The sequence below is a fragment of the Pundamilia nyererei genome, unplaced genomic scaffold (genome assembly GCF_000239375.1).
Source record: "Pundamilia nyererei isolate P.nyererei 1_Seehausen unplaced genomic scaffold, PunNye1.0 scaffold00042, whole genome shotgun sequence".
NCBI classification, from domain to species: domain Eukaryota; kingdom Metazoa; phylum Chordata; class Actinopteri; order Cichliformes; family Cichlidae; genus Pundamilia; species Pundamilia nyererei.
The window spans coordinates 3,964,528-3,987,330 of NW_005187443.1; the positions used below are offsets into that span (position 1 = coordinate 3,964,528).

The 22,803-nt window shown below is 39.5% G+C and overlaps 1 protein-coding gene across 2 annotated transcripts in view; it reads left to right on the plus strand.

Annotated features, from left to right (window-relative positions):
• cpne5b (copine Vb) overlaps positions 1-22,803 on the plus strand; it is a 141,957-nt gene that overhangs the window by 93,988 nt on the left and 25,166 nt on the right. For both annotated transcript variants that reach the window (XM_005731385.1, XM_005731386.1), the window contains 4 exons: positions 8,854-8,957; positions 10,067-10,171; positions 21,467-21,508; positions 21,784-21,859. In XM_005731385.1, coding sequence (XP_005731442.1) covers positions 8,854-8,957; positions 10,067-10,171; positions 21,467-21,508; positions 21,784-21,859 — 327 coding nt within the window. The remainder of the gene's footprint in view (positions 1-8,853; positions 8,958-10,066; positions 10,172-21,466; positions 21,509-21,783; positions 21,860-22,803) is intronic.

The window sequence follows — 22,803 nt, forward strand, 5'->3', positions numbered from 1 at the left end:
AAGTATTAATGCGCTGGCGTTATTACCACTTTCTATTTATGATGTAGTCCCAGTAGAAGCGAGCGTGTGGTGGGCCAGTATTTCTTTAAAGTCTTTTTGCTTACACAGTCTACAGCAGGAAGTTTTAATACATCTGTTCGCATAAATGATTAAACTTTATCAGCCTCATTTGCATACGTAAAGTGCTGCAACAAAAATAAAAGTACTGCAAAGATCAAGTAACTTTGGAAAAGCTTTACAATGTTTCACTGTAGTTTCTGTAGTTCTTATATGGATATTAGAAGAAATGCAAGTACATTAAAGATACAGTCTGGGGTCCTGCAAAGGGGCCGTGTGTATAGAGTCTCTTGAGATGATGAATAACAGCAAAACGTTATACTGGGATGTAATGCAATGTAGCATGTGGCTCCACATTTACCTTTGTGGCCCTCAACCTCTGTTCTCTTTTTGCAAATCAGCATTATTAACAACCCCTTATGGACCTCTTAATTACTGCTTTTTTTGTTAATATGTCTCTTGCAGCCTATAAGCTCATGGGCTATCCAATCAAAATGTTTGAGTTTCCTACCTAGTGTGTGATAATCTCAATTTCAGGGTGGAACTTTATTATAACCTTTCTTTATTTCGACCTACTGCCACAACATAATTATTATTATGCTTTACCAGGGTCAAGTAATGTTTGCACATACCCAGCATGTGCAAAATCAATCAAAGTGTGTTCCCCTACATTTTATCTCTCAGTATAAGGTTTCTTACTCCACCGTGATCATGCCAGTAGCAGACTTTTAAGTGTAGATCAAAGACAGCGAAAAAAGATATCTTCACCCCTCAGTTGGCAATGCTGTAGACCAGAGCTGGCTCATGCCAAAAAATTAATGTTAACCCACTGAAACATCGTCTCTCTACATTTTGTATGGTCTACGGATGCAATTAGTCTATATCACTAGACCTTATGGGTTACACTGGCTTTCGGGGATGAAATCATTAAGCTTTAAATGTGAAAAAGAAAATTAAAGAAAAACATGGAATGGTTGAAGATGTGTTCTTTAATGTGGTGATTCATTTCTTTTACCCATTATTAACGCTTTCTCAGAAGCTCCGCGTCTTCATATGCAACTTTTAGATAAACAAAATAGGTATTGCCAGAAAGATTCCATGTTGTATTACCCTGATTGAATTATTATTGATTACACAAAGGCTAATATATTAAAAATAAAACGAAAACAAAACAAATGCAACCCCGATTAAAATATGTTCTATTATTTATCTCTCTGATTTCCACAAAGATTGACTTTGATAAATCTGAAGCATATGGACAAAATACCATGAGAGCTTATGAAACCGAGCTAGCAATTAAAGACAAGACTGTTCTCCTATTTAATCAAGTTTATGAGCCATGGAGCAAAGTAATCAATCTGAGTATACTGAAACATTTCACCAACTCTGTGTGCTGGTTATTAAAAGTTCTTGCTGCTATCTAAACATGGTAAATTTAAAAATATTAGGTCACGTAATTTTGATTAACACCCACTTGCTGACGCTATCAACACACCCGAAGCAACCAATTTGCAGGGGTGGTTATGGCTTCATGCAAATTTCAAATGTTTCGGGGATCCTAAATCCTGCAGGATTTCTGACAACGTGGCCGCTCCCCCTCCAAATCTAGCGGCTGTATTTTCGCTTGGTAGTGTGCTGACTTTTCTTGCACACAGTTCTGGATGTACACAGTATCCTCATGGTAACACTGACCACCTAATCTCTTCCAGTACATGTACTATATCACTGAATCCCACTGGCAATAAGGCAACTCTTCTTCACAAAGTGGGAGCACAGAAGCTTGGTTTTGCCCCCAGCATCTCTATATTTGCTCTTGCTTTAAGAGAAACTTCCATCACATTAAAAGCTGATAGATCCCCGTGAGGATTTTCATTTTGCTTTAATTGCTTAAATTTAACTGCCTGCCCGACTATTTTGCCATCTGTGTGATTGACCAAAACAGCCAGTGGAGAAGTTTCCTTACTAAGAGTACAGATGTTTACTCTGTGCATGTGTAACAGCCAGGAACTTAATTTGCTTTCTGACAGGCCCCGATATATATGTCTTTTTTGCTTCTTTGATTCTGATTGATCTTTCTGTCATTGTGATGAGGACGAAACATTTTCATCTGAGCAGAGCAGTTTCCTAAATCCGAATGGCAGCCTCCTCGTCTGGTCGCCTCCACTTGCCGTGCTTCCATTTTTCTCTTTTAAAATCTTCTTTGATGCCTCTAAATTCCACTTCAGATTGTACAGTACATCTGAAGGGCAGCCTTCAGAACATTTGGTGTGGAGCAAAGTTGAACAGGTTTTTGATCAGCGTGAGCAGAGAACAAATGGAAAATACAGTATTGAAATGTAGAAAGGAGGAAAAACCTGGAGCGGCTGGGAATGGGGTCGTTAGAAGATGCTTTGTGTGTGGAGGAGAAATTGCATCTGCATAATTCCCCTCATGTACACTGTTTGATAAACTTATTAAATTCTACGAACCATCATGAAAACATAGACCACAAATTCAGATTTATTGCAGCTATAAATCAAGCAAGAACAGAGGAAAGTAAGATATTAGCTGTTCACTTGTGATCAACGTTGCTTCCGGGTCCAACCTCCTACTGCGTTCACTGAGGCTCTTGTTTGTGTTGTAATTCTATCTTATTTTATTTAATACAATAAACAAGCCCATAAAAGTAATCAGTGATCACTGTTGGCCTCTCTGACTTTTTATTAGCAATAATCATGTGCTGCACATTTTTAAGCTCAGTTTTTAAAAGCTTATGATGGAACTACAGCCCATGTGTTCACAGTTTACCAGGCACCAAATATTTGAAAGATTCAGAAAATAATCACTCTGATGCTAACCATTTCAGTGAGGACATGAAGCTTAGGATCAGGTATTTTTCAGAGTGAGTAATTCAAACCACGCAGCAGCATGTTAGTGACTAACCTCGTGTTGTGGACGGTCCGTTTCCAGCATTTGTCTCTGCTCATCAGGAACCCTCACACTGACTTTTACTGAGGGGAAAAACATTAATAGTCATCCTCCATCTTTGCTGTTCTACTGTGATTATATTATCCTAACAGTAGCTCGGTAGCTAGCAACCAGGTAGAATACGATTATTATAAATTATTTACCAGCTAGCCTAACTTCAATACCCTGCAAACATTGCTTCTGTTTATGCATATCACTGTAACTATGATATATGGTATATATACCATTTTATATCATTCCATCTTTATATTTGAAACTAGCGAGCTAACTTGCTGCTAACTTCTAAGCGCATTAAACTTCCTAAATCCTCTTTCTTCATGGATGCTTGGATGTTAAACTTTAGTATACCTGGGAGAGCAGCAACACTCATCACTGTGTTGGAAATTAAAAGATTGGGTTAATCTAAATTCTTAGTGATGCCACAGTGTTTGCTTGAGTTTGGAAACTGAAGAAGAGTTTGGACCCAGATGATGTCAAACTTAGGAAGTGGGTTAAGTGGGTTTGTGTAATAACTGTCACAGTTTATAATGACTGGACAATCAATATGATCATGTAATGATCATAAATCTGTGCTCTCATACATCACTGAACACAGAAGGACAACATACTAGCCCACTAAGCCCACCTTTGACTCACTATTTCCTCTCAGACTCATCAATTGGGAATTTAATGAATTCGCTGATTGCCCCTTTTTCTTTTTTTTTCTGCATTAATCCCCAACAACACACTGCCTAACACTAATTCAGGCCTACGTGTTTCTAATAAATTAGTTTATAGTATACATTTGCCTATTTGTCTTCTTTTTTTTGTAATTCATGTGTCAGTAACTGTTTCTGCTCTGACACAAACAGTCCTTATTCCCCCCTGAGGGTATGAATGTGTCTCTACCTAGTCTTTGTCCCTCTAGCTAAATATTGATACTGCCATTCTCTCCATATTAGCAAAGGGCTGTTGATCACAAAGCAGGAGTGCAAAAGTGTGCGTGTTTGTGGCTCAGAGTGTTAATGAGGCAGAAGCAGATGCATATTTAATATCCTCTACATGCTGTCATCATAAATGCTTTTATGTGCCTGTCAACTCCTCGCAGATTTGGTGTGTCTTTACTTGCTGACTCAAAGTAGCAGCAACACTGCTACACACCCAACCACCCACACACATACACACACTCATACACACGCATTGCTATTACTTTACATTAACATTTATATTAATAGAACAGTAAAAAAATATGATCTGCTGTCTATTTATTGTTAAATGTTTTATTACAGCATCTTTAGATGGTCTAAAGAAGCTGTGGGCAACATGACAAGGTCGGTATTGGTTGTGAGGCAACTTCAGCTATATTTAGAGGACTTTACTGAGGGTTAGATGAACACAAATTGTCAGGTTGCAGCTGGATCCCTAAAACGCCTTCAGGACCAAACAACTGCTAAACTGCTTGAAAGCTTGCTGTCGATACTCTGTAGCAGATGTGTAAAATAAACCACGCAAATCCCAGACTGCAGTTTTAACTGGATTTCTGGGAGTAGTTTAACAACCTTTATCAGGAGAATATCTTTGATTTAGTACACCCTTGCATCTGTTATTGAAACTTAACTTACAAATTCCTCAAACTCTGTTGAGGGTTTATATTTACTATTTCAGTCTTTATTTTTTATGAATTTCATTTTACTGGACACAGATTAAAAATCTTTGAAGGAAGCAGGGGACAAGTTTTGAATGCTATCTTCCTCACAGGCGATAGCAGCCAAACATTTAGGCCAAAATCTCCTTCAAAGTTGTCTCCATGTGGACATCTACACTGCCTCCACCTTTCCTGCTACTTTTAGGACAAACCCTGGAGGACCTCAAAACTGTGCAGAGAACAAACATCAAGTTCTGCCTGAAAGTGATTCATGTAAATATTTTTGCTACTGATGAGAATCTGGTGTCTGGAAAAAAATCCAGAAAGCAAACAGCAGTGAAAGAGTCTGCACAAAACCCAGAGGTAGCACATCAGGAGCGGAGCATGACCAGTAGCTTGCTGGTCATGAAAAGGGCAAATCAAAGGGTTGCTGTTTTGATACAATGGATTAGATCTATTATGCATCTTAACTTGAAGAATCCAGAGCAGGAATTAAAGGAAGTGATTTAAAGTAGCTGCAGCAGCTGAAGTGGTGCAGAGGTGCCCAAGGAGTTGAGGATTTGTGTATTTTTTGATTATCTTTATGCAGTATGCACGGGCACACACATGCTTGCAGTTAGTGGGTTGGGAAAGTGTTGTAAAGCAGAAAATGGACTGTTGTTAAAAATTATTGATTGAATTAATTTAGTGTGACCATTCAGGCTTACCTAGTGCCCTGGAACTGATCTAAATTTCTGTCTGTGGTCCTGTAGCCTATGGCCAGTTTATTAATAATTTTTTATAAGGTGCACGGACACACTTTTGCTGCAGTATGCGCCTTCAGAGGTTTAAAAATGCAAGTATGCTTCAGCCGAGGGCAGTATGAATCGAGAGCTCGAGCGGTTTCACGAGCAGTAAGAAACTTGTTGAAGTCAGGCACTTGTTGAAATGGAAAATATTCATCGAGTATCCAGGGATGGGATGAAAGAAAGAGCCAGAGATGAAATAAAATCTGTTGCTACAGCGAAAAAAAATTCTACTTCTCATATTCATACTCATACATATGCTTGTGCATCAATCAGTAAGCAGTGTGGGTATCAGCACTCTCCCTCAGGATTAAAAGACTGTTTTTTTAAGAGATTGAAAGTGAGTGAGCGAGTAAGCTCAATGTAGGAGGTCTGTGTCAAACGCCAGTCATGTAGTGTGCGTGTGTCCCTCAGGCTGAGGGCAGAATACAGATAAAGTTCCTCACTGGCTGCTGGATTGGATGTGATGTTTTCTTGAGTGCGCTGCAGCGTGCCTGCCCGTGTCTGATAAAAATAGTGAGAGGACACTGTAGCAACATGCAAACTGAAATTAAAATGCATTTGTGTATAAAGACACTCAAGCCCTCACTCCCAAACCCGGCCTGTCACATCTACAATCTCACACACATTCTTTTGCTGATTTGCCACTCGGCACATGACCAAACATGAGGTGCAAGCTGCAACATTAAAAAGCTATTAAGCTATCATTAGTGGCGCCATGGCTGCCCAGTGGAAGGCCCGAGGCTCTGACAACAACAGCAATCTACTGTTATAGCATCTAAATGTACTGTAATGAACCCACTGTGTTTCAGAGATTAGCTACAGCTCATGTGCCAGAGATCAGTCAGGCCCCATCTCTGTCAGTCCCCATCTCCGCACACAGGGAGAGCCCAGAACACGGACCGGCCGCAGTAAACAAGTAGTACTACAATGCTAAACAGCGGACCAGTGATTTATATTTGGAGCTTTAAAAAGCGCTACATTTCATGATAAACAGCAGTGGGAGAAAATGCAAAATCAGGCCCATTTGTTAGAGAAAGTGGGAGTACTACAGATGAAGAATACGAGCTGTTTTGCAGTAAGAATTAATCTCACAGCATCTGCTGCTGGCCTCTGATTTATTTGTGGTGTCTAATGTTTTTTTTGTGGTCTTTGTTTATCTTTGTTTATCCACAATAGCCGTAGGTCACCCACCCTCACAGGTAATCTCTCTTAGAGATATGCTAGGGTGTAAGCATAAGAATTCCATTAACTGGTTAACTGCCAACAATAACAATACGTTTCAGCGTAAATGTTTTCATTAAGTTCCAATAAAACTGTTTTTAACAGCACTTGCTCTGTTCATATTATTGGAAGTTATCCATGTGATCTTATAAGTCAAAGTCTGACTTTATGTGGCCGTGTAAACAAGAAAGGTTCAAATCGAAAGCCTGAACTCTTGGCTCACAGGAATTCCTTTTAACATGTTTCAATTTAATATGAAATTCTGATGGAAAAGCATAAAAGGTCCCTGTAAGTGCATCCAACCTTCCTCAGAACATATTAGACAAACCGAAGCCCCAAGCTCAAAGCATACTTTCTGTTTGGTGTTCCTCTGAGGCCGAAATGAACCTGACACATTCCAGATGCTGTGACAGGTATCAGACTTGATGACTATTACTCATGCTAGAATTAGACTTGGTAAGCAGATGACACTAATTTTAGCAAGACTGCTACTAGATGGATACGGTACATTGATTACAATGTCTGCACGCGCACACACACGTGCGCGTAGTGGATCATTAGGTCGTGTTTATAGATAAAGCTGGAGTGGACTCTGGGCCGAGTGCCAGAGCTTGACAGAGCGAGACCATATAAGCAGGTGACATTTACACTACGCAGACTAAAGCATTAGATAGTCATATGTCTAAATCCATTCCTCATATAAATAAATGGAAAGTATTTTGCCAAAATATTATACTATACCTCAAGAAATAAGCTTTTTGTCTTTTCAGCAGCAGTGTCGAGAATTCTGACATGCATGAGCGCATGTATGTGTGAGAATGTAGTGGACAGACAGTGAGTCCTAACTCTTTTAGACTCCCACTGAAGCTAATTTTTGCTGATCTTCAGCAATTAGATGGTGTCTTATGTCTATGTGAAATGTCAGTATGAAAAAGTCCAAAGCCATTAAATTTCACATTTGAAAATCTACCAAAGTCTCCATCCGTCTGTCCATCCATGCACTCAGCTGCCCAGCCAGTCATTTTCTTAATCACTTGTCCATTTCAGGGTTCAGAGAGTTCTGGTGTATCCCGCAGGTGGAGTGCACACTGGACCCAGACAGCCAGTCCATCACAGGGCCCACATAAAACTGACGCAAAAGCTGAATATTGTTAATTTTTTTTATTTAATCTTTATTTAAGCACTCAATTTACAAGAAATTACTTTTTCAGACAGCATAATAAAATTACAATTACAAGTTATGATTTCACAACATTATTTATGAGTCTGCAAATGGAATCGATTGAAAGATTTAAATTTAAATTGAATATACATTGAAAACCCCAGTAGCTGTGACTATATGTCAGTAATGAATACATAGATGCAAAATGCATTTTTTTTTAATTTGTGAGATTTTCTATATTTCCATGAATGTCAGACAAAAATGTCAGATTTTCCTAAAAGTAGATACAGAAAAATCTGCATTTATCAGGGAAGATTGTATGTGAACTTTTAATTTGAAAACTATTTCAATCAGTGGTTTGAAATTCAACCTGTAAGCTGATGTGCCAGTTTTTTCCTGCAGTCATACCCTCACATCAGACTCAACAGTGGCACTTTGGATTTGGAAAAAGAGGAAACAGATGTTGAAGGTCATATTTTAACTGCTGTGTGAACAGATGGTATCGGCATGTGCGATTCCCAGTGCAAAAGGAGGGGTGATGGTCTTTCCTGGTGACACTGTTGACATTTTATTTAGCCAACAAGTCCTCACCATTAAGTGTGAATTCCTTTAAGACTGTCGGGAAAGCTCCAGGAAACGACCTCAAGAAGCTGGTTGAGGGAAAGCCAAGAATCTGCAAAGCTGCTATCAGACGCACAGTTTTGATGTCTTTAGTAATGTTTAAAAAACAACAACAACAACAAAAGCACAGAAAGGACAATAACACTGGCAGTCCAGATGTCTGACTGTCACTGTAAAAAATATACACAACTACACAAACTACAGTATGTCAGAAAACGTGAAATGAAAAGATGCTTTTTCATCATTCAGTATTCAGTATCCTATTGTGTGATGCACAAACAGCTGCATCCATCTGTTGCCCTCCTGCAAGCTGTGAAGATAAAAGTGGAGAAGTAGGAAGCAAGATCAGAAATAGGCCACCATGAATAAAATCACAAAGAACTAACGATGAACATTCCCATGCATCCCTACAGGATAGTGGCACCATGCAGTTTTGTGCCAACAAGCTGGACAAAAAGGACTTCTTTGGCAAGTCGGACCCTTTCATGGTTTTCTACAGAAGCAACGAGGATGGAACGTGAGTGCTGCTTGTGATTTTGTCTTGCATTGGGAAGCGTTTGAGGAAGGCTCCTGAGACATAATCCATGGAGCTCCAGCCTTGGTGCGGTGGTCTAATTCAAAGGTGCTGCATTTGCCATGTTAAGTCCATGATTGAAATGCACAACATTTAGTGGAACAGTTCAGACAAAAACAGCTAAATATGATTATTAGAGAGGAGCTGGAGTGGTTCATGAGGTGCGTACACCCCAGAAAGCTGTGTACAGAGGCATCTATCCAGTTCACACCACAACCACAACTCCCATGACTATGCCTTACATAAAACACTCCAGGAGAGCAAATTGGAAAAAGAGGCAATTAATGTAAGAAGCATAAAATGAACAGATAAAGAAAAACATTGCATCTGCACCTGCCTTTTAAACCAATAGGAAAAACAGTTTCTGAGGCAATTCACGTAGGGATGCACAAGACTCTCCTATCTCCTCACACTTTCCCAGAGTGCTGTTTAGCCTCCCAGAGGGCTTTGCAATTGTCACGGAGTCAGCGCTATCTACCAACAGATGCTTCACCAAGTGTTGTGTTAGTCTAGTTTGAGTTTTTTTTCATGCATTTTTCTCTTTATGTTAACAGCTTGGGAAACCAATCCCCATAGGCATGCTACATGTTGGTGGCCAGAGGAGGTAAAAGTTAGAGGCTCATGGCTAAATGAGTCACAGGGGTCTGAAAGGCTTGAGGCAATTAGTAGTGCATGAGTAATCCAGGCCTTTGGGTAAAAAGGCCTGGATTGAAACTGATACGTTTTTGCTTTTTAGGAGGTTTTTTGACTGCAAAAATTTTAGATATCAAAGGAATCCATTAGCATATCATAGTCTCACCTGCGGTCAAAGATAGGGAATTAAAAAGCTAGACAAAATATAAAATTATTTGTTATGGTCTAAAATATGTGAGACTGGCCTAGCCCTATTTAAGACTGCAAGATTTTCTTTATTGTTTTGCCCATCTCCTACATTACCTGCTTCTTCCCTGCATAGTTTTGTATTTCTCTCTGGGTTGTGTAAGCAACAAAGGACAAATTTTATTTCACTGTTTTCTTGAATATATTTGATAACATTTGTTCTCCTTCTCTAGGTTTACTATCTGCCACAAAACAGAGGTGGTGAAGAACACATTAAATCCAGTGTGGCAGCCTTTTACCATCCCAGTACGAGCACTCTGCAATGGAGATTATGACAGGTACAACAATTTACACTTTCTTATCTGCATATCTGCTGTTTTCCCCACACTGTTGCATTTGGATCTGTTGACCTTCTCTTTCTACCTGATAATAAATATAATACACACACCATGAACAGTCGGTAATGTTGAAATGAGAGATGGTGATGTAGCAATAAATTTACAATTCTCTTCGAACAAGCTTTTCTCTTATAAAATTAAACAGATAAAAATGCTGCCCTTGAAGGTATCAGCCAAGTTAGCAACCAATTGCTGACTGGCTGTGAGTGGTTGCTGAAAGTTGCTGACAATCACTGTAAAATTAATTGCTAAAGCCCCATTCATACAGGCCCAGAGACCAGTCATTGACTCTGGTAACTGCCAGTTGCTAGGGAAGAGTGTATAATCCTTGACCTGTTGTGCTTGCTAGAGGTTACTGCTAGTTGCTATTGTCAAATAAGTTGCTAAGAGCTCCTTACAATTGCTTTGGTCACTACATGGTTGCAATCGTCACCCGTAGTCTATAAGGAAAATGCTGAATAGTCAGCAAACACTAGCAAACTACTTGCCAAGCTTTAGTGAAACTGTGAAATGTGCGATGCAAACCAGAAATGGAGACTATTCGCTTTCACAGTGAAACTTGCACCTTGAATATCGCCTCTGTCAGTGCGCCCCAGGGTGGCTGTGGCTACAATGTAGCTTGCCATCGCCAGTGTGTGAATGTGTGTGTGAATGGGTGAATGACTGAATGTAGTGTAAAGCGCTTTGGGGTCCTTAGGGACTAGAAAAGCGCTATACAAATGCAGGCCATTTACCATTTTGAATATGAACGAAGGTTTAAATTGCACTTTTTCAAGTTTCACTAAAGCTTGCAGTGAAACTACAAGGAGTAAAACTTAAGTAGTTTGCTAGTATTTGCAGACTAGTCGCTATTGTTCATGCAAACCACAGCAATATGCTAATGACCAAAGCAATTGCAAGGAGTTTTTGTGTTTGCTAACTGGTCTCTGAGCCCGTGTATAGTAGTTACGGGTTAGATGTGAGACTGTCCTCAGCTGTCAATGTCTTAATTCAAGCAGCCATTGTTTTAAGAGTGACCAAGCTACCGTTAGCACTGTAAACCACATACGTGTGGTGTGAACGCAGAAAGCTCATTATTCAGACAACACAAGGCTTAACAAATTGTGAGTCGATGGGGAAAAAAATTAAAGAGCATCCACGTGACTAATATGATGGTTAACGAATTTAGAAGCATTTTAAATACACTGTCATGATTCAGGCTTCATCCTCTTTCTTTGTTTTTACACTGGATTACATTATTTGCCAAATATCTAAAATAATGATGGGTTGCTCTTCCCTCCTGGCACATAATTAATGCAGATATGTTGTGTCAGAAAAGTAATGAATTCCCTTTCCTCATGGGGTATCTGCCTGTTTCTAATTTAGAAGACAGTTCTGAGAAGAAAACAAAGTAAATCATGAAGGAGCTGTGAGGATAGACGAAAAAAGTTGTGACAGATCACTTTTTGGGGGGGGATGTTTTTTTTATGCATCTTTTTCCTGCCTCTCTCTCTCTCTCTCTTTTCTCAGCTATCTCTCTCAAAGGTGTCTGTCGTATCTTTTTTTGTGTGCAGTGAAAGTAATTACAGAAAATGCTGAGAACCTGGTGTGCGCTTAGAAAACTGAGATGAATCCTAAAGAAAAAGGGACATAGCTACTGATGACGCGGATTTTATGGATGTGTGGCATTGCCTCAAGATGCGTTTCGATAAATTTCAGGCAAAACTGTGTCAGCCAGCCAATCACACACAAGTCCGAGAAGTGCTCGCTACCCTGTCAGAGCCAATCATACACAAGGGACTGAGCTGGACATCAAAGGCACTTCCTTAAATGTTCCTGTGCTATGAAAGCATGAACACATATACACACATGCCCACACAGTATAATGAAATGTGACAAGCCAAAAGCTGAAACAGCAGGAGATTCTGTGTGTCTTGAAATATCACCAAGACAGTGCTATAAACAGGTTATATATTTGAGAGTGGGCGAGAAATCAACTTTGTGTGTCAGTGGTTTTTTTTCTCTTTTTTCGGTTTTCGTGTTCCTGTGAGAGGGCAATGGGGAGGCCTGTCAGTATTTTTAATTACATAGTTTGCAAGATCCTTTAATAAATAATCTTTACAACCTCTGTCGTGGTACATTATCGCCGAGGATGTCATTCAGCAAACACAGCTCTTTAGGCTGTCAGTCACTTTGAACCAGTATGCAATTACTGCTTACAGACATCAAGTGAAGGAAACCTTCCAAATATTTGAAGTGTTAATGTGATGCAAAGAGCCAGATACAACAAACACATCTAATACTGTCCAGACCTATTTAAAATTGTACAAGTATCAAACATTTGTCTTTAAAATTGAGTTTTGAATCTTGCAGTTTGCAGTTGCAGCCAATTAGAACAAGTTGGCTTAAAGGGAGAGGAGCTGAAAACAACGCGATTCAGACAATGAATGAGCTGTGGGAATGCACCGATGCCCATCGGATATAAATAAGGATTATTTGGAACTGTAAATCATGCAACACTACTCTAGAATAAATATATAGACATAATCTGTGGACTGAGCCCTCAGAAATGGCTGCTATTTAATGCCATGAAAAAATATTTGCTCTCTTCTGAATTTCTTAGTTTTTTAGATATTTGTCACACTTACCTGTTTCACACCATGCAGCTGATTATATAATGATTTCAGGTATTAAGGGAACAAAGCTATCCACAAGCATTTGAAATAGTTGGCAAGTCTTTCAGATCACTCTTTAATTTAGCCACATTTTTGAGCATGAATGGCCCGTTTAGGTCGTGCCAAAGTATCTCAATTGGATTTCAGTCTGGATTTTGACTAGGCCACTCCAAAACCTTCCTTTTGTTTGTTCTGAGCCATTCAAAGGTGGACTTGTTGGTGCGTTTTGGATCATTGTCCTGCTGCAAAAATTGGGTGTGCTTGATCTTCAGGGGGTGAACTGATGGTTGGACATTGTCCTTCAGGATTTTCTGGTAGAGAGCAGATTTCATGGTTCCATCAGTAACTCTTTCCAGACTTTATTTCTCAGCTGTTTCTTTAGTTTTTGGCATGGTGCATTACACGTTGAGATCTTTTAATCTGCTTCACTTTGTCAGACGCATTTTATTTAAGTGATTTCTTGATTTATTAAAAAGTCTGGCAGTAATCAGGCCAGGGTATGGTTAGTTAACTTAAACTCATCTCTCAAAAACAATGGAATTAATTTGTGATTCAGCAGGCAGGGCTATTACTTACAGGGTCGGGTATATGGAGAGCTTTTTCCCTCTTAATAAATGAAATTGTTATTTAAAAACTTTGTTTTGTATTTACTCAGGTTATAGTTGTCTGATATTAAAATCTGTAACTGGAAACATAGAAATGTGAAAAATATGCAAAAAACAAAAAAATCAGGAAGAGGGTAAATACTTTTGAAGACACTGTGTGTTAAATGCAAAGCCTATTTTATCATGTTTGTCAGCTGGATGAAAGGGGAAAAATGTGCTGTATGATGTAGCTTGTTAAGCTATCACAAAGTATTTTTCTACCCAGGATATATAGTTTAAATATAAAAAAATCTTTTGTTTCTGTATGATGCCTAACATTAGCTAACACCATAGTCTCAGTTTTCCGAGAATATCTTGTTAGCTAATGACATTTCTGTTTCATTCGTGCTTTCTTTGTCTTTGCAGTGACGTTAAAGCTACACCTGGTGGACATTTAAGCCACCTGTTTGGTGTACGGCACATTATGATGATTTATTTCTGAAGTCTCTTCCACTGCAGTTTGAATAATTCTTTTCCAATACACCAACTTTTACACTTCAACACGGAGGCATATTTTTGCAGAATATAAATGTTTTTGTTTTTTTTTACGATAGATGACACACATGGATAAAGCAATAATCTGAAGTAAATGTGTTGTCTTCTTACTTATTCTTACATTGTATGCCTTTCCCAGAGAGGCCTTATCTCGTAGCCTGAGGCCTTAGTATTTCAAACATTTCCTTCAATATAATGTCCTCCTAACCTTCCACATCTGAAGCGAGTGCAGAAGATTTTCCCTATTCTGGCGTGAGTGTATCAGGGTGTAGAGACAGCGTCTGTAGTTCCAGCTGTTTGTTATGTGCATCTCATACTCTAATGTGTCTCATTCTGAGCCCATCTCATGTTGACGAAGACATCGAGGTATCTCTACACCTTGCCTCCATGAGTCAGTGGATGACCGACTGCTGATTTGCTTTCCTGTATTAGTTGGCACACATTCATCCCAGTCGTTGCACCAGTTGACAAAAGGAGAAGCTGAAGTTTAACAAGACTCTCCAAAGTGACATCTCTAAATGAATAAGACTAGCAAGACACAGTGTCTCCGCTGTAAAAGTAAAGCATCCGTCCCACTTCCTGCAAGATTTTCTCCTCCAAACAAGACAAACAGCCACTGGAAGCCAAATAAAAAATAGTGCTGCACATGATCTCTCCACTCTATTTAGCTTGCCATTTATTTTAATAGGTTTTAAATGTGAGACCATGTTGAGCTTCCCAGGGTACGCCTTGTCCCTAAAATTGTTTATATTGTAGTGATGTGCACTTTAGGCATGAATCTATGAAATTCCAGTGATTCAAACTCTCAAATCAGGTGATGAAAAAATGGCATTTCTGTTTCATTTTCAGTGTCTTTGTTAAAACCTAAACTTCCAATGGGAGCTGACTGTAAATATTTCAGTGACAGCCGTATGTTATTTTGGCTGACTTCCCCTCCAGTCATAGGACACTTTTTTTTTCAGCCAGTGTGGTGTTGCATCTAAAAACATCCACGTGCTGCCAAAGGAGTGTCCGAGGGCTTTAATGTATTCTACTACTTCTGTTGAAATAGTTTCAAAAGGCTGATGTTGTCAGTCTCCCATTTGGGGAGTACAGCTAATGGATGACCGCGCCCTTTTAACATCCCATCAGTGGACAAACTGAAAAGATATGACTAAGGGGTTCTGTCACCGCAAGACACGTCCATCTGTGAGTTTAAATTACCCAGCATGCTTTGGTTCACATGCAACCTCTCTCTCTCCCCTCAAATACAATTAAAAGCCACACTGCCTCGTTATAAAAGCAAGACTGAGAACAAGTGGCAGAAGGAGGCGTGAGCATAAAAGCTGAACTTTTTAGCGACGTGACAAAATATTTGATTTGTTGAGTTTCTCTTATATAGCCAGCTGGATCGCTCACAATAGCGGGCTGTTGAATACCTCGTAGCAGGTGATAACAAGGAGCTGCCAGGTGTGTACTCAGCCTACAATAGCCCAGACGGAGCGGCTGCTGAGAGGGTATGCTTATAAAGAGGTAGACTTCATAACAGATTTCAAAACTTAACCAGAACTTTTGGAGTTGAATAGCTCAAAAAAAAAAAAAGATAATTTTTTTAGTTTTTTTGTACTATTTCTAAATTCAGAGTATCAGTGAGGCATTTTTACCACCACAGAAACTCCAGCTGTTTGGCATCACTGGAACCCCGTTTTGTGAGTTTTTGAGTCATAACTAATATTCTCGATTGTTATGTTTTACGATAAGTAATATTCAGTAAGAGTAATATTTACCAATCAGAGATAACCAATCGCTGTCGCCGCGTTTCTTCGTGTCCACTCCATTCTAAATCAGGTTTGGGCTTAACCGTGACCTTTTCCATTCACATTTTTCAGCTTTTCCCCAGACTCGATGCAGTTTTACCCAGACTACTTTGTAATGCTACCTGGTGATGGTCACCGCTTTGAAGGCTGAAGTCAGAGAACAAAAATCCTTGTGCAGGAAGCACAACAGACTGCATAAAAGACTTTAATGTAATTGACTGCAGCTTTACCCTGCAAGATACGCACTGATACATATCTGTGGTTGTTTTGAAGCAAGTATAAACTAAATCCCCCTGTGCAGAGTGGGGTACATGGTGTATTACTGCATACACGCACTACTGCACCTCAGCTGTCATACAGAAAGTGCTGCTTGTTATTGTTAGGAAACAGCAAATGGAAATCCCAGATCAATCCAGGAACTACTGGCCAAAAATATTTTAGTCAGATCAGCTGGCAGTCTTCTAAAGTACCCTGCAAACAAGAAAGTCAAGGATTAACAAAAAAACCACCTTTCAACTTTGCTAGCAAGTGTCAGGATGGCACAGTGATTAGGCAGGCCATCTTTCCGGTGGCAGCAGAATCCAGTTGAATCCCCAGTGACAGCAAACATCTGATCCTTGAACAAATTTAAGCAACAAGACAACATATTGGCAAACAACAGGCGAGTGAAAGTGAAGGAAAGGAAGCAGATGAGATGGAGAGGGGGGAGAAATGAATGAGAAAAGGAAGAAATTTAACAGACAGCAAAGGTAAGTCGAACCGGAGAAGGAAAAGCAGAGATCCAGCGTGTCAAAGGCATTGTTCCAGTCAAGGAGAAGAAAATGCGGGAGTGTGAAGAGAAATAAGACACTTCCAAGTTGTTCTATATTCAGCTCCACAATTGGTTGTGTAGGAAAATCTCACCTTTCTAGTAGAGCTGGGCGATAGAACGATAACGATATGTATCGCGATATAACTTTTACTCGATAGAGAAATTAAGCTATCGCGATAGACCTCGCCGCTCTTCTCAAAAAAAAAAAAAAAAAAAAAGGTCGGCCGATCCAAATTAAGTAGCGCAGAGCCGAACCAATCACAGCCGCAGCGTCACGTCGCGTGACTTGTTACGTACAGCACAAGTGCCAAGCCGCACGTGTGTTTGTTTGGGAAGCAGCCAGCGGGTAATGGAGCCAGCGCGTAATGTAGGAAATGAGTGTGCCGACTAGAAAAATCAACCGAGCGTGACCGAAGAGAAAACAGATGATGGTTCCAATGCCGGAGAGATTGTCGAACGGAAGAGCCATAGAAGTTCCGTAGTGTGGAGGTATTTCGGCTATTTCAAGTCTGACAAAAAACAGAGTAGCGTGCACTGTAAATTGTGCCGAAAGCAAGTCTGGAAATACAATAAACTGGTGCATGCGTCACACTGTGCGCCACGTTATTGTTTCGGTGAAATGAATTTCTACAATACTGTTACTGTTAATTCTACTCTCTGCAGTGTTTAAATGCTTACATACACACACAGTTTCTGTCCCTCCACACATACGACTCGGTTCTGCTTCTATGCCGCAGCTTTGTTTACTTTTTCCCACCGAGGCTTCTAGACTTCTGATTGGCCAACATTTCTGCACGGTTAGGAATCTAGCGCCACCTGCTGCTTTGGCATGTTCATAGCAGCGTTTTCCTTCATTTCTGCCTTTACGTGTGAACGGGATTATTTTTTAAAACGAAAACGGAAAATCTCCGTTTTCAAAAATACCCGTGTACGTGTGGACGTAGCCTCAGTCTCTGACTGGAAGCGCTAATTCGTCATTCGGCTTTTGTCAGACTAAAGTAACTGTTAAAACTGTTTGAAAAGCTCAGCTATACAACAAGGAGAGATTGAGAATTTCCTTTTAGTTCTCAGTTTATTTGATATTGACAAAAGTTAGTCAGTTTTGTCTGTTCTTCTGTAAAACAAACTAAGATTTATTTTTAGAATTAATATTTTGTTCTATTTTGAAACTTAAACGCTTTAGCGGCTGCCTTTTGTGTAGTTTGCAATATTTGCCTTTATTTATCTGAAAAAGTCTCATGTTCCTTAAGTACATCTACCCTGTTGAACTTATTATGGGAAATAAATATTTAAATAAAAACAAGCTGCTGATTATTTTACATTTTACTTGTGAGCAACGGCACATTTAAATCTTACAAATATAGTTATTTGGCTTATATCGTGATAGATATCGTTATCGCCTGAAATGAAAAAAACATATCGTGATATGAAAAAATCTCATATCGCCCAGCTCTACTTTCTAGTGTATTTCATCAGTGTAGGCGGTACCTAAGGTATATATTTAAACACTAATAAATAATTTCAAACACCAAAAGAGTCATTTCTTCCTCATTAACATCCTAGCCTGGGTGACTCAAACATCATCTATTTTTATTCCTGGCAAAAGATCAGACAGATCTGTGTAATTGGAGCTGAGGAATTGTTCGGTATCAAACGCGGTCTCCCTTTTTGTCACTCAATTATATAGGCCCCCATTACTGAAAATGAGTCGTGTTCATTAAAGATGCCTCAGAATAGTAGCCAAAGATATCACTGGCAGATTAGTTTTGGAGTGTATATTGTTCTCAAGGTTCAATTGAGCCACTCGAGGATCCGGGCCGCCCGTGTGCTTTGATACGGCTGTAAGATTACAGAGATTTAAATTAAAGTTGTGTCAAATGTTAGAAGCAGGTATCTGCACATCAGACCTAGAAGCAGGTCTGATGTGGTCCTTTATTGGAGTAGCATGACATACACTTAAGCACTTACTCAATTTGCTCCTGTATATAGACTGGTGAGAGGATTACATAGTTTTTTTCCTCTGCCCATTATTTCTATTTCCCTCCCTCGAGGAGAAGCACCATGTTCCTACCATCGAAGATGACAAGCACATTTTGAAGATTACCTCAAAAGAACAAACTGTCACCACAGAGCGACAGGGGCCATGTGGCTGGGAAGGTGGCTGGGCTCATAGCTGGCATCTTTCAGTTATGCAGTGACAAGAAAGAAATCTATGATCTACTGGTTGCTTATATTTTCTTTGGATCTGGATGGTGTCAGTACTTGTGTAACTCGAAGTCGGGGAGGGAGGGGAGGTATGGGGGTTAGATCAATGTGACTCCGAAATGAAAGAGCCGAGAAAAGTTTTCGCTTCTCTGCTGGGACATTGTTTCTGCTGCATTTGTGTAAAATGTCATCAGTTTGCAAATGGCAATTTTTTGAAGGGAGCGCTTTATACGAGTTGACGTTTTCTCTTGCAACATGCAGCCAGCAGCTCAGCCTTGTTCTAATGTTAGCGAGTATCCCTGTTAGAGAACCGAGTGACGTCTGTTTTAACTGATTTCGGGGCTCCCTGAGCACGGTGTCAAAATATTTTCTCCTGGTAAAGTGTAGCTGTTGTTCGTGTCCTTAAAAATAACCTTTGATAAAACTGTTGGCGGAGACTTGGGTTTATTTTTTTACACAGAACAGAAGCTTCACATATGCACTGCAGTGTATTTATTTTAATCTCTTTTGTCCTCAGAAATAACTTTTCCGCTAATATCTGTTTTAAAAATCCACTTTTAAGACATTGCAGAATTGTTGTAAAGATGCCGTTTGGATTCTGTAGTTGTAACAACCAACTGACAAAACAATCTACTGCATTCACATTGAAGGACGTCAAAAATCTGCCATTTAGTGAGGAAGCCACCAGCATCACAGTGGTACACACATAATATTTCTTTGGCTTGGTTCTCATTTCAAAAGTTTGACCTATCAGGACATTAAAAAAACATTCTGATCCTCAGCAAGTCTTAAAATTGGGTAAATGTGACCTCTGATGAAAAATAAAACATTGCGTGTTACACTGTCTGATTATCTATTTAACAAAAACAAAAAGCAGAAGCAGCATAAGTACCCCATAACTGCTTCCATAGGAATTCAGAGGGCGAATAGCAGCCTGATAATCAAATGCATGTGATTAACTGATCATCAGGGTGCAAGCACCTCTGTAAAAGCAGAGGTTTGTTCAGTTTGCAGGTCTGGGGCATTCGAGTGTGTCAGCAATGATCTTAGAGCGGTAATTGTTGCTGCACATCAGTCTGGGAACTGTTAGAAGGCCATTTCCAAACAATTTGAAGTCCATCATTCTACAGTGAGAAACACTATTCACAAGTGGAAAACATTCAATCTTCCCAGTCACCAATTTTGCCAGGAGTGGACGTACCAGAAATTTCACCCCAAGGTCAGACTGTACAATGTTCAGAATTACAAAAAACTCCAGAGCTACACCTCTGCAGTCTGCAGGCCTCAGTTAGCATGTTAAATGTTTAAGTGAGTGACTGTAGAAGTAGAAAAAGTGTGAACAAGTACGACTTGTTTAGAAGTGTTGTCATATCTGTGTTGTATCGGAACAAACCAATAGACTTCTTCAGCACTGTCATTGAATCATGGGTAGACTTCAATGCTTCTGCATTTTGGCTTAGTTTTTGTTAAATAATTGCGCAGTGTGATATGTGTTGTGTTCTTGTTCATCTTTGGTTGTATTTACCATCTTTTAGGACCTGGTAAGGACTAGATAATGTTTTTATTTTGTCTTAATATGAAAAACTTTCTTTTTACAACCACTTTAAATAATAATTTAAGTTTTTTGTACTATAAGAAGGCACTAAGAAACCATAAGACACCACTTAGAAACTGCTAATAAACCTGTTCATGCCACTGCATGAACAGGTTTATTAGCAGCAAGGTCATAATTAATATCCCTTTTGGGAGCTTGCTGTTTTCCACTTTCACTCACTGCTTGTTTAGGCAGACTGAAAATAACTTAATTAGGTCTGTGGAAAGGATTGTGGTTTTGCTTAGTTTATTCCTCTTTCACACACCTCACTACTCAAGAGTACCCCGTACATTTCAGCGTGATTCTAAGAGGTCCTGACCAACTATCCATGTGTAACAACGAAGGAGCGAGACTCTTCCCACTCCTTCAAAACGGTCACTTCTTCGCACTTTGACACAAACCTTTAACCTCACACGATCAGTCATCATATGAGCAGGCTTTCTTCTCAAGTTCTGGGGTTGGTTTGATGGAAATTACAGGTTACCTAGGATCTCTATAACAACTGTCTAAACGTTAAAACAATGTTCACCAAAGTGAAGAAGCAAAGCAAGAGCAAATCTCTACTTACTACCTTGTTTTATTGCATTGAATATAAAGAAGCACCCTCACGCTCGCCTGTAGTCTTTCCATTTCTAAAAACCTTTTCCCTAAAGCTGCGTGCACAGTTAAGCGACTTGCTTGCTTTGAAGCTGAAAGCCGGTCGCTTGTAGACATTCCAGGCTCAGGTTGTCCAGGTTATCCTCTAGCATATTTATCACCTGGACAAATGTCAGTCACTGATATTTTTCACTCCTGTTGATGGTCGCTTCAGTCGCTCGACAGGAAGCCCGTTTCACATCAACAACGGTTATAAAGTTGCCAAATTCACTTTCTATTGTGACCAGCTGACACATCACTGCAAATTGCTTCCAGTGTGTACACAGCTTAAGTATCTTTTGCTAAATATTGAATCCACATCTTGTCCAAAAAAGTTTTTAATCACAGCTAACATTATTATGGGTCGTGTTTGTGTGTATGTTCTGTTTGGTTTCCCCAGAACAATCAAAGTGGAGGTGTATGACTGGGATAGGGATGGAAGGTGAGTATATTAACCAAGAAATTACATGACTAGTCAGAATCTGAGAAATCTTTAATGTACAGTTACTGTTTAAGACCATATTTAATTATATGTAACTCACTCTAACTTGCTCTACAATAATCTCAAAAGGCCAAGAACTCAAGGTTCAAACTTTACTTGAGAATGTTATAATTTCCTGTCACGAAGTTCCAGCTTATCCCAACCCTCTCCCCTGTTATTTGTAATAGAAATGCTTCTAGTTACTGATGCTTCTCCCCCTTTATTTCTTATCCCAGCCACGATTTCATTGGGGATTTTACCACCAGCTACCGAGAGCTAGCTCGAGGGCAGAGCCAGTTCAATGTGTATGAGGTAATTCCAGCATTCTCACCATTCACGTGCGTGTCTAGAGGCTTCTGAAGTCTAGAAACCCTCTACATGTGGGATCCTGGATCCCATTTTTGACAGGACTGACATTGCTGTCTTTGACATCATTGCATTGTTTTCTATTACATTAAAAAAAACCCTCCATTTCATTTGATAGTCTCCACTCCTGCAACGCAAAAATCCATAATGAAGACACACTGAAAAAGTTATTCCATACTTTTTTCTTATAAAACAGTATTTGAGCATGTCTGCCCACCTCCTCCTTTCAGTAATACATCAAATTAATGGTTTCTTCTGCTGATGTTCTTTTAAACCCAAGATTTATTTTGCTGCTATAATCACCTGGATGCTGACACACATAAAAATACAGCTATTAGCAGCAGCACGAAACAGGATTAATAGGGGAACAATCCAGGGATTTAGAATGATCAGAGCTATTTCTCAGTGCTTCTCAGGGGACAGCTTACCATGTCTCTTCTCTTAATAGCATACAATTTGGCTCTGTATGCAAATTACAAACACATCTCATTTAAATATCTCATTCTGGGGATCTGCTTTTGCCAAAATGACATAGGTGTATCCCATGTTTACATAAAAATCCCACTTTATTTTGGGCAGAATAGAATGCATTGCATTAATCTAAGAGGCAATGCCTTTATGCTAATATTCAAGATTAGAATCTAATATTAAATATTTAGGCGACCATCTTTAATGAACCACAACTATTTTTTGAGGGGGGCAGTTGAAAGCTAATATCTTAGCAAAGAAGACATGTCAATACCTTTACGCCTCTGTGATTCGGTGGCCTTCTGTTAGGTGTGGCTGTGTGCAGGCAGGAATAGGACCCAAAGTGCAGACTCCGGAGACAGAACTTAAACGAAAACAGCTTTAATGCTGAACTCAACTCAAACATAACAAAACTGGAAAAA